This window comes from Theropithecus gelada, chromosome 7b, assembly GCF_003255815.1.
Source record: "Theropithecus gelada isolate Dixy chromosome 7b, Tgel_1.0, whole genome shotgun sequence".
Lineage (NCBI taxonomy): Eukaryota > Metazoa > Chordata > Mammalia > Primates > Cercopithecidae > Theropithecus > Theropithecus gelada.
Window position 1 is genome coordinate 38633440 of NC_037675.1, and position 11693 is coordinate 38645132.

The 11693-nt window shown below is 33.3% G+C and overlaps 1 protein-coding gene across 2 annotated transcripts in view; it reads left to right on the top strand.

The window, feature by feature from the left end:
• The window catches only part of MIPOL1 (mirror-image polydactyly 1), a 401247-nt gene extending 390677 nt beyond the window's left edge, over positions 1 to 10570 (top strand). Inside the window, exon 14 of one of the 2 annotated variants that reach the window (XM_025392166.1) lies at positions 6228 to 10570. In XM_025392166.1, coding sequence (XP_025247951.1) covers positions 6228 to 6294 — 67 coding nt within the window. In that variant the 3' untranslated portion in view covers positions 6295 to 10570. The remainder of the gene's footprint in view (positions 1 to 6227) is intronic. The other variant, XM_025392167.1, reaches the window with a different exon arrangement.
• The last annotated feature ends 1123 nt before the right edge of the window (positions 10571 to 11693 follow it).

An 11693-nucleotide genomic window follows, 5' to 3' on the forward strand; every position in this document is an offset into this window, starting at 1 on the left:
AGGGACCCACTTGAGCAGGCAGTCTGTCCCTTCTCAGATCTCAACCTCTGTGTTGGGAGATCCACTGCTCTCTTCAAAGCTGTCAGACAGAGTCGTTTGCGTCTGCAGAGGTTTCTGCTGCTTTTTTGTTGTTGTTGTTGTTGTTGTTGTTGTGTAGCTGTGCCCTGTCCCCAGAGGTGGAGTCTACAGAGACAGGCAGGTTTCCTTGAGCTGCTGTGAGCTCCACCCAGTTGGAGCTTCCCAGCAGCTTTGTTTACCTACTTAAGCCTCAGCAATGGCGGGCGCCCCTCCCCCAGCCTCGCTGCTGCCTTGCCGGTAGATCACAGACTGCTGTGCTAGCAATGAGGGAGGCTCCGTGGGCGTGGGACCCTCCCAGCCAGGTGTGGGATATGATCTCCTGGTGTGCCTGTTTGCTTAAAGCGCAATATTGGGGTGGGAGTTACCCGATTTTCCAGGTGTTGTGTGTCTCAGTTCCCCTGGCTAGGAAAAGGGATTCCCTTCCCCCTTGCGCTTCCCAGGTGAGGGGATGCCTCGCCCTGCTTCAGCTCTCGCTGGTCGGGCTGCAGCAGCTGACCAGCAGGGATCGTCTGGCACTCCCCAGTGAGATGAACCCAGTACCTCAGTTGAAAGTGCAGAAATCACCGGTCTTCTGTGTCGCTGGCACTGGGAGTTGGAGACTGGAGCTGTTCTTATTCGGCCATCTTGCTCTGCCCCCCCTATTTATTTTTTTTTTAGACAGTCTTGCTCTGTTGCCTAGGCAGGAGGGCAATGGTGCGATCTCAGTTCACTGAAACCTCTGCCTCCCAGGTTCAAGCAATTCTTGTGCCTCAGCCTCCCGAGTAGCTGGGATTACAAGCATGTGCCACCACACCTGGCTAATTTTTAAATTTTTAGTAGAGACAGGGTCTCACCGTGTTGGCTAGGCTGGTCTCGAACTCCTGACCTCAAGTGATGCGCCCACCTTGGCCTCCCAAAGTGATGGGATTGCAGGTGTGAGCCACCTTGCCTGGCCTGACATATTTTTAAATTGTGGTAAAATGTCATAGCATAAATTTATCAACTTAACCACTTTAAGTGTATAGTTTAATGGTAGTAAGTACATTCATACCATTATGCTCACTAAGGTATTTTTTGAATAAAAGGCTATGTGGTCTTCTGACTTACAGGTCAACCCGCCTTCATCCCATCTCTGCAGTATTGGCAATATGAACTTTCTAAAATGCAAATTATGTTACTAGATGAGTTAAAACCCTTTCATTGTGTTCCACTGTCTACATCAGCAGTTTCATCACAAAGTTTTCACAGGTTCAAATTGAAGTAAAGAATAAAATAAATAACATACCAAGTTTTTCTTAAATATTTTAGCTGAAAGATCGAGTGAGTGAATGGATAGCAACATTAATCAAGACAAGAAATACTGAAACATGCATAAGAATTAAAATAGTTTTGTTTTAAATATACTGAGTATCATATGCCAACAGTATAAGCAAGAGGAGATACCTTGAAGGCAGTTGGATAAGTGAGTCTAAAATGCAGAAGAGAATTTTGAGAAAGGGGTCTAAATTTGGAAGTCATGAGCATTTAAGTGTCATCAAGGGAGCAAAATGTAAAGAAAGGATGATAAAATACATCAACATTAAAAATACCAACAAAACAACAACCATAGTGATAAAAGAAACAAAAATCATATTGAAAGTCTTCTCATCCTTCTGATTGAAAGGGGGCAAGATCTTGAATACTAATGGCAAACCCTAGGTGCAGCATTTTTGGTGACTTTGTCTCCTCTGCTGGAAGGATAATTGTTATTTGCCTCTCTTGGATTTCCCTGGTTTTTTCCTCTTGGAAAGGAAAAATAAACAAAAAGCCAACTTCATTGCCTAAGTAATAGGAATGCTTTTTTCTGGAAAGAAAGTAACCAATAAGAATTTTCCTATTCTCACATTGGCAAATACAAAAATTATTTTCAAAAAGGGAATCTACAATGAGATATTTACTTTGGTACAATTCAATTAATGATGAGGAATTTGTTCTGCTTTTACTCCTTCCTATCCCTTTGCAATAAATTACCTAGTCAATAAGAGTAATTCAAGCCACAAAAATTCAGGAATAAGCCTTAAAAGTCTCTATACTTTTGGAAGCATTGTGGCAAATTGGAGCAATCAGGAACACGGTAGTTAGACCTAGCATCATGTCTCAGTTTCAAAACCCATTAGCTATATGGCTCTTATCAAATTACCCCCCTATATACTTTGGTTTTGTAATCTGATGGTAATTCCTATAGGTTGGTGCAAAAGTCATTGTGGCTTGTTTATGTGGCAAGTCACATTTATTGATTTGCATATGTTGAACCAGCCTTGCATCCCAGAACAAAGCTTACTTGGTCATGGTGTATTGACTTTTTAATGTGCTACTGGATTCAGATTGTTAATAGTTTGTAGAGGATTTTTTATGTCTTAGTTCATCAGGGATATTGGCCTGCAGTTTTCTTTTTTCATGTGTGTCTACCAAATTTTCATATCAGGCTATTGCTGGCTTCATAGAATAAGTTAAGGAAGAGCTCCTCTTCCTCAATTGTTTGGAATAGTTTCCAGTAGGACTGGTACCAGTTCTTCTGTGTATGTCTCGTAGAATTCAGCTGTGCGTCCATCCAGTCCAGTGCTTTTGTTTTTGTTGTTGTTGTTGTTGTTAGTAGATCTTTTATTACTGATTCATCTGATTTGTCTATTCCTATAGATTTTCTAATTTCTGCATAGAGTTGTTCATAGTATTCTTTGATGATTTTTTATATTTCTGTGGGATTAGTTGTAATGTCATCTTCGTCATTTCTGAGTGTACTTATTTTGATCGTCTCTCTTTTTTTCTTTTATTAATCTAGCTAGCAGTCTATCAGTCTTCTTTATTTTTCTGAAAAATTGGTTTCATTGATCTTTTGTATGGGTTTTTGCATCTCAACTTCATTTAGTTCTTATCTAATTTTAGTTATTTATTTTCTTCTACTAACTTTGGGATTGATTTATTCTTTTCTTTCTAGTTCCTTTAGATGCAGTTAGATTGTTAATTTGAGATTTTCACAACTACTTGATGAAGACATTTAGCACTATAAACTTTCCTCTCAACACTGCTTTAGCTGCATCCCAGAGACTTTAGTAATTTGTATACCTGTTTTTATTCATTTCAAAGAATGTTCTGATTCTGCCTCAATTTTGATATTCACCCAGGAGTTATTCAGGAGGAAACTGTTTAATTTCCATGTATTTGTGTAGTTTTGAGTGATCTTCTTGTTATTGATTTATATTTTTAGTGCACTATAGTCTGAGAGTGTGCTTGGTATGATTTTATTTTTTTAATTTATGAGGACTTGTTTTATGACCAAGCGTGTGGTTGATCTTAGAATATGTTTTTTGTATAGATGAGAAGAATGTATGTTCTGTGGTTGTAATTTAATTTCTTATAACATGTTGTTACTAGAATACCAGATGAAACACACCAGCAAATATGTCCTCAGATAAACTGAATAACTTGAGGAAAATTTTTTAATGATGCTACTAAGACAAATAGTTCATTAACCTGTAATGTGAAATCTGTAGGTCTATAGTAACTCAAACCCTAATGGAAATAGCTCTGCACAAAAAACAAGGAAACCAGGCCCAGGTTTATCACTGTTTTACCTCACAATCTTGTATAAGGGTTTACTTGTCTGTTCTTCAGTTTCTTCATATTTAAAATGGAGAAATCCTAATCCTAGCTCTAGCCCTTTTCGTGTTTCATGAAGATGTTGGGAAGATATCATGGAGTAATATTTAAAGCATCTGGAGCCTATTTTAGTGAGCTACATAATTTTTTAAGGACATTATTGATTTGGATAGTAAGAATAGCCTGCAGGCAAATCCTGCAAGGTGCTTCAACAGACACACACGTCTACCTTCCTGTTGGCACAGCCCATGTTTGGCAGGTGTATTCCATTCCTTACAGGAAGGAATAGGTGCTTCATTGTGCTACAGAAGTCAGTAAGCTTTCACAAAACTAAGTAAGTGACATTTTTCTCATTTCTGAGAGCAGATTTTCATAAATCATTTGACCTGGATAAATTGAGAATGTAGTTGATCTGGTAATTGTTGAAATATAATGAAGACATTGCAAAACATGATATTTAAGTATTTCCTCCTAATCTCTTACCTTAACAAGATATAAGAGTTCTAAATGGAAAGATGTCCTAATGTAGAAAAAGGAAACAAAAGTAAGATGAGCCTGTCTGTAAAGGAGAAGCCAGAAGAAGCACAACACAGATTCATCTCAGTAATTTGGGATTCCACTGATTCTGAATTTATAGTAACAATAATAATAACTAGACAAAATAGAGCTTTTATATTGTGAAGAAGGTTTTTTCACTAGTTAGTAGTATAAGTTATATTATGGAGAAGGGATACATTTAGCCAGTTTGCAAGTAATATTTTCTGGCTTTTAACAATATATGCAAAGAAGTGCTACTAATGTCTTATAATGATTTCTGCTGGGAGCTGTTTAATGGTTATTTCAAGTTACTATCAGATTTTAACAATAAACTTAAAATTTCATTGTGTAATTCTGTAATTCATACATTTTTCTTTCCCCTCATCCACAACTCAAGTTAATTAAATATTGCCTTAAAGGATTCATGTAGTCCTATGAGTCATAATATTCAGAGTGTATAAGTTAGCACTAGTTTTTAACCACTAGGGAAGGTTCAAGTATTGCAGACTAATCTGAGAATACAGTGAATTTTCTAATGACTCTTCTAGTTCGGGTATTTGTACCACTAGACTGTTTTAGTGGATATACAACATTTATGTATAGTTTGCATTTTAGAAAAGTTTGTAGTAATGAACTTAGACAAGATTTGCCTTTTTACTCTAAGATCATTACTGTGTTTCTTAGAGCAAAGTTTTTTGATGTACTGAATGATTTTGTTTTATTTTCCTGTTTTTTGTTAACAGAATTCTTGATAGATACAAAATCATCCAATAAACTTCAGCTAGTTTTCAGCATTATATGCAGTTGATTTGTCCATTCCTTACTGAAACTTCCAAATCTTCTAACCCAGCATATATGACACTAAGAATACCCTCATTCCTTTCGTGTCTAGCTCTGTGCTGTGTTTATTTGCAGAGGACCCTCATGCATGGATCCATATAAATGAGGCAAACTGTGAAGCAGACTAGACTGTGCCGCTTACCAGTCTTTGAGAGAGAAAGATTGTGTATATGAAAACTGCTAGGCATGATATTTACTTATAAGGAAGATTTCTGTGTGTATAACATCAAGCAAGATTTTTGGTTGAGGTTTTATGCTTTCAGTAAAGAAAATAAAAGAAGAACACCAATTAATGGTCTGATTCTATCATCTTTTGTCAAGCAAAACTCTCACTGATCCACGTGAATGTGACCTCCCGCTCATAGAGTAGTCTAAGAACACTGCAGAATGGACTTCTGAACTTTTGACTCTCTTTTCGATTTAATTGACTAGTTTTTAATCAACCAAAAAAAATCATTTTCTTTGACGAAAAAGTCTATGTAGGTAATTTCCAGTGTATTTATGCTACTCAGAAATAGAAACTTGTTTTTTAATTAGAACAAAAAGTCTGGTTTTCTTAGTATCAAATCATTATGTATATTTAAATTATTTCCATTCTACTGTAACTTGAAATTTCTTCCACCTAGCCACATAATTTCTGGCTTTATTTTTATCAGCTGATTCTATGAAAAGATGGGAATTTAGTACCTCATAGAAGTTACACAGTATACCTACCAGTGAATCACTTATCTAGCTAAGTAACAAGTGAAACATTGCTGGTATTTCTGTTTTGAAATATGTGCTTTTCTTAGGTAAAAATCAGTTTATTCTACATTTAATATGTGATCCTGTCATTGCATAGTAAATGATTCATTCACAACCTTAATACAAGTAGGTAAATGCATTGAAGTAAGTATCTTATTAGATGCCACTTTGTGTGGCATCTAATGCTGACATAATTCAAGGATCTGGGTTAAAGTTTGTGTCATTGCTGGTTTTTGAAACCTCAGATACTTGGCACTCTGTAGCAGTGTCTTTCACAGTAATGCTTTGTTTCTTAACATGACTGTGAGGACTGCTCGGTCACAGGCAAATACTGTCCTTTATCAGCCAGGACATTCTTAACAATAATTGCCCTTTTTTTCCCCCTTCTCACCCCCATCGCAACCCCAACTTAGGTTGGAAAGGCTGGTGGATGTACTGAGAAAGAAGGTTGGAACCGGGACCATGAGGACAGTGATCTGATTGAAAAAAAACGACAGTCTGGGGAAGCGATCACATCTGGTGACCAGGCTGCTTCATTCAACACTGTGTAAACACTAAAGCCTTAACTTAGCAAACAGTTGTTAGAAGTGGGACACTCCAACCACATTCCAAGCTGAGATAAAATCAAATCACAAATGTTTAACCACTTTGCTGCTGACTTGAGTTATTTATCCAAATATATTAACTACAGACTTTTACCAATGGGTAGCTATAAGGTTACAGCTTATTTTGTAACTATTTTATATCTCAATATCTTTAATATAAATCTTTTTACTGAGAGATCATTATAGAAACATGTTAAAGTTGGTTAGTATCATATCTTCACATGTGGCCCTTTCTGAATCAAAGTGCAGCAAAGTAAATATTGTCTAAGCTTTAATCCACTGTGTTAGGTCAAAACTTCAAATACATGCATTTTTCAATATTTCTTAACTGATGAGAGAGGCCTAAACATGAGTGTGTAGTCTTCCTTCAATGCATGTATGTAATCTTTGTCAGTATTAAAAGATATTAAATATAGATGCCATGAATTAAATGTATAATTTGTTTAATAAGAGATGGATATATTAAAATTACATTCATCAAGGCATGATTTTTGTTTCACTGTAAATAATGCAAACTGTTTCAATAAAAAGAGCAGACTGTTAATGTGTACTTATAAATTCACATTGTCAGTATTTTTTAATGTTGGGTCTGAATAATTATCTAAATTCTACTTAAGCTATAAATCTCTGTCATTTTTGCTTGAAAATTAGCATGCCTCTGTCTTAAAAGAACAGAGACCATCAAACCTGTTAAGTATTCTTATTGTTTATCTTTTTTTAATTGCCATTTGATTTTTGTTGTGGAGGAGGGGGATCTAATACATAATATACAATAAAATTATAATGTAGAAATATAAGAATTCAGAAAAAAGTAAACTTGCCATTTGGTTGAGGTTACCTGCTTTTTATTTTATTTCAGAAATAAGATCATTACAGCATAGCAGTCATATAAAGTTATGAATAGAACTGAGATTTTTATGTAATTAGCTATAGAGAAAATACTTTCATATTTTTAGATGAGACAGATGAAAGACCAAGAGGAAATGACTGTGCCTGGAACAGAATGAAATAGACAAGTCGCGATTTAATTAGTGAAAATTTTGTAGGCAAGTAAAATTTTTTTCTAAGTCTATATATTCTTAATTCATCTTTAAGATTGGGCTAAATTATCTACCATTGCCTATTTACAGGATAAGTACATTCAGGACAATTTATTGCACCATTCTTTCATATACTATAGTAGATTATCCATTTGAATTTTGTTTTACTCCACAGGAAAATGTAAGCTACTTTGTCATAGGTGACAAAAGAATCATAGTACTAACAAACTCTATTTCTTCCTTATTAAATCTGTATCCATTGAAGTACCTTTTTTAACTATGAGAATTAGAAAATAAGGGACAACAGAGGTTAAAACAAACTAATTTAATTTGCTCTATAGTCCTAAAGATAATTATATCCTCTCATAGACCAATGACTCTATAATAGAGAAATATGTAATGATTTAGTCATGCATGCAGTTTTTGTCTCTGGGCTCTATTTGAAATGTGTAACAGCTCCCTATGTGAAGAAAGAGCATCTTTAAAGTCATCTGGGAGGTGCAGGTAAGTAATGAGAAAGTTTTTGTCACAAAATAGTCCATTCCTGATCTCACTTAAAATAAGTCACAAGTAAACTTGAATTTTCAGTTTAATCCTGAAAACAGATGAACTTTTCTTGAGTTATTTTGTCTGAGTTTTTAGAAGACACAAAATATAGTATAAAGACATTTCACGATTTCCAAACAAATATTTCTACACTTAAATGATCAAATTAGAATAACCAATTCCTATAATTAAGATGTGGAACTTTTATGGAATATGATATTATAAAGTTAAATTTGCAAAATAATTGTAACATCCACTGTTGTTCAGTATAGGTAATCTCCCAAAAATATCACATCCTCTTGAAAATGAGTTGTCTACAAAATTTCAAGTTCAAAGTATTACAGCCAAATATTATCTTAATTTCTTACACTAAAAAGTGTCCATCAACAGTGTGTCAGATGGTCTTTATATATTTTTTCTGTATGAATGAATAGCCTTGCCTACTGAAGATAGGTTCTCTATATATTCAACAATAATGCAACTTTAGAAGTATTCCACACTGCTGAGAAATGTTGCTTTGAGTTTGTTTTATACATCATCTACTAAATCCTATAGTAACATGAGAATTTACTTCTTCTTGTAAAAATAAGTAACTTAGAGGAAAGGCAGAAATGCTAATACTAACATTTGTAGCACTTGATTTACAAAGTCGTTTTACATCTGTTTTTCTTTTCATTTGATCCTATCAACAATCATAATAATAATAAATTATATATAACCCATATAATAATGATGATGATGATAATTTTAGTATTACTGTCATTATAATTATTATTATATTCATTCTACAGATGAGGAAACAGACTCAGTAAGTCTTGAAATTTGCCAAGGACTGGCTGGGACCTGGAACTAAGATCTTATAACCACATTCCATGTAACTATGAGTCTGTAAATCTCTCTGTAAGAAAAAAATTTCAAAGTAAAGATTTTAACTCTTGCAATTTATGTTGTTATAGTACCATTTCTTTCACATACTACATACGAATTCCTTAGTAATCAAAAGATTGTACACATTTCTTTCAATGAAGTACAATAATGTGAATTGCATGTGTAAACAGCATCACATTATTACCACCTCTCTGTGGTATTATAGTGGCAGTATGCTTTGCCTCAGCCTTCACTAATTAGGAATATTGTGACAATTCATTCCTAATAAAACATATCATGAGTCTCTTTGTACTATTTTTAATTTGGCCTGATGCTAAAACCTGTCAGCTTAGTTTTATAACATGGTGGTCTAAACTTCAAGCCTTGCTGTATCTCCTAGAACAATTTAGAGCTAAAACCAGTTATAAGCAAAGTTATTGGTTATAAGCAAGGTATAAGCAGTTAAAGCAAAGTTATTAATTATTAATATATGAGAATTTAAAATTTTATAAATAAGTTAGAAATTATTAATGTATTTTAAATACTTTATGGAATAAAATATTTTGCTTATTTTTTCAATGATAAAGTTGATCCTTTGTATATTTCCTTATTCAAATAAACTCAGTCCTATCATCTTATCAGGTCACTTATTTATATAATTAGTTTATTTTATTAAAAAGCTAGAATATTAAAGTGTATACTTTTGATATTGAATATAGTTTCATAGAAAAACATTTTATATGTACTATTCTTAAAGATCACAATTATTTTTAAAGTTTCTATTTTCAAATAGTTGTGATTAATAAGGCATTGTATGATGAAATAGCCATGGCTCATACATTTTTGTCTTTTCACATATGATGTGTTTGGAACCCACATTTTTTACTGATTTTATTGTGTTGTTGGTAACTAGTATTTACAGCTAACCTATCTATTCATATTTTACATATATATGCATGCACACACACTGATACATTTACCTTTTTAAAAAATCATTTATAAATGAACTGTTAGGCTCCAGTGATTTCAGTATTTTGTTCATGTTTTATTGGAAATGCACGTGGTTTCTTAGGCTTTTAAACAAATACATGGAATGGTTGAGAGATTTATTTTGCTTGTGCTTAGCTAAATATGTCATCTCTAGAAAAGATGTGGTTTGTTTTGGCACTGTTTTAAAAACTCAAATATTTTAAGCATTTGTTAAGTTGGAGCTTGCACATTTAAACTAGCAGCATACGTTCCAGAAGAGCATCTCAAGTTACCAAATTTTTTGTAATCCTTTTACTAGAATAATCTTTTTTGAAAAGGTTTTCTTGTGCTCGCTTCGGCAGCATATATACTGAAATTAGAAAAAAAAAACTTTTTTATTACATGTTTTAGTGTAAGTTAAGTTAAACTTCTAAAAGTTGAATTATTTAATGTAGGACTTCATAAATAGAATTTGACAATGATAAATGTGTGTTTTTGAGAATCATTAAAATATTGTATATAATGATATTCCTTTGCAGAAGTCTTTATATGCTTAATTTTTAATCTAATTGTCTTCTAAATATAGTTTTGGTGTATGCTAGTATTTTAGAAGCCACCAATTTCTGGACTATCTGATTATTAACAAAGATGTATTTTAATGCACAAGCCCAAATGTCTAAAATATATATTTACTTTGTATTCAAATAAAATCCCCTATTGCAAATCCTATACATAGTTCAATGCAATTCTTATACATCGATCTTAATCAAATGTATAAATGTACAATCCTGAAGACAGTGTACTAGATATGCAGTATAAAATTTACTGCAGTAAGGAAACAGATTAAGTTCACTGTCAAACTGTCTGACTTCCTTAACAAATTTAATAAAGATAAATGTCAATATGAACAAATTTGTTAGGCACCTTAGGAATCTTTCAAAACTATTTAGATATAAAATAAAATTATAGCAATAAAATATTGAAGAGAAATATCATTTTTAGTGAATATGGTTAGAAAGAACCTAAGAGGGGAGATCAAATTATTTTAATTAAAAAATAATAGACTGACTCAAATCTACCATAAAGCACCTCTACTCACTTTGGAATATGTACGTGGAATTTTGCTGTCAATAGCTGAAATCTAAAAACACTGTTTCTGTTGCATTTGATTATTCAATCATGATAAGGTAAATGTAAACAGACTATGTAGCACTGTTATCACCTGGAGTGAACTTAGAATTTAGTACATGAGTACAAGAGGAATGCAGTGGAAGTGGGCAGTAGGTGTCTTTGGGGCAAAAATTCTATAAACTGGTAATATCTAAACTATCACATTACTTTGCTAAATTATTGTTTCATGATGTATGACCTTTGTGATTTGTCACACATTTTACTTCTACATATGCACATAATTGTAACTTTTTTAACTTGAAAAAGTAATTATATTTAAGAAAATTTTTAAAATAAGAATGAACGTATGTGATATTTACTCACGTATTTACCATTTCTAGCGCCCTTATTTTCTTTGCATACATCCGTGTTATCCACCTGTTACCATTTTCCTTCTGCCCAAAGTATTTATCATCTATACTAGTGAAGAACTGTTGGTTCAACTTTTGTATGTCTGAAAATGTGACTCTTTTTCTGCCTTCATTCTGTGAAGAAAATGCTGCATATAGAATTTGAGGTTTACAGGGTTTTGTGGATTTTTTTCAGTATTTTAAAGACGTTGCTCTAATATTTCTGGTTTGCTTTGTTCCTGCTGTCATTCTTATTTTTATTTTCTGTACATTATGTGTCCTCTAGCTGCTTTAAAGATTTTCCCTTTGTCACTTGTTTTAATCAATTTGAT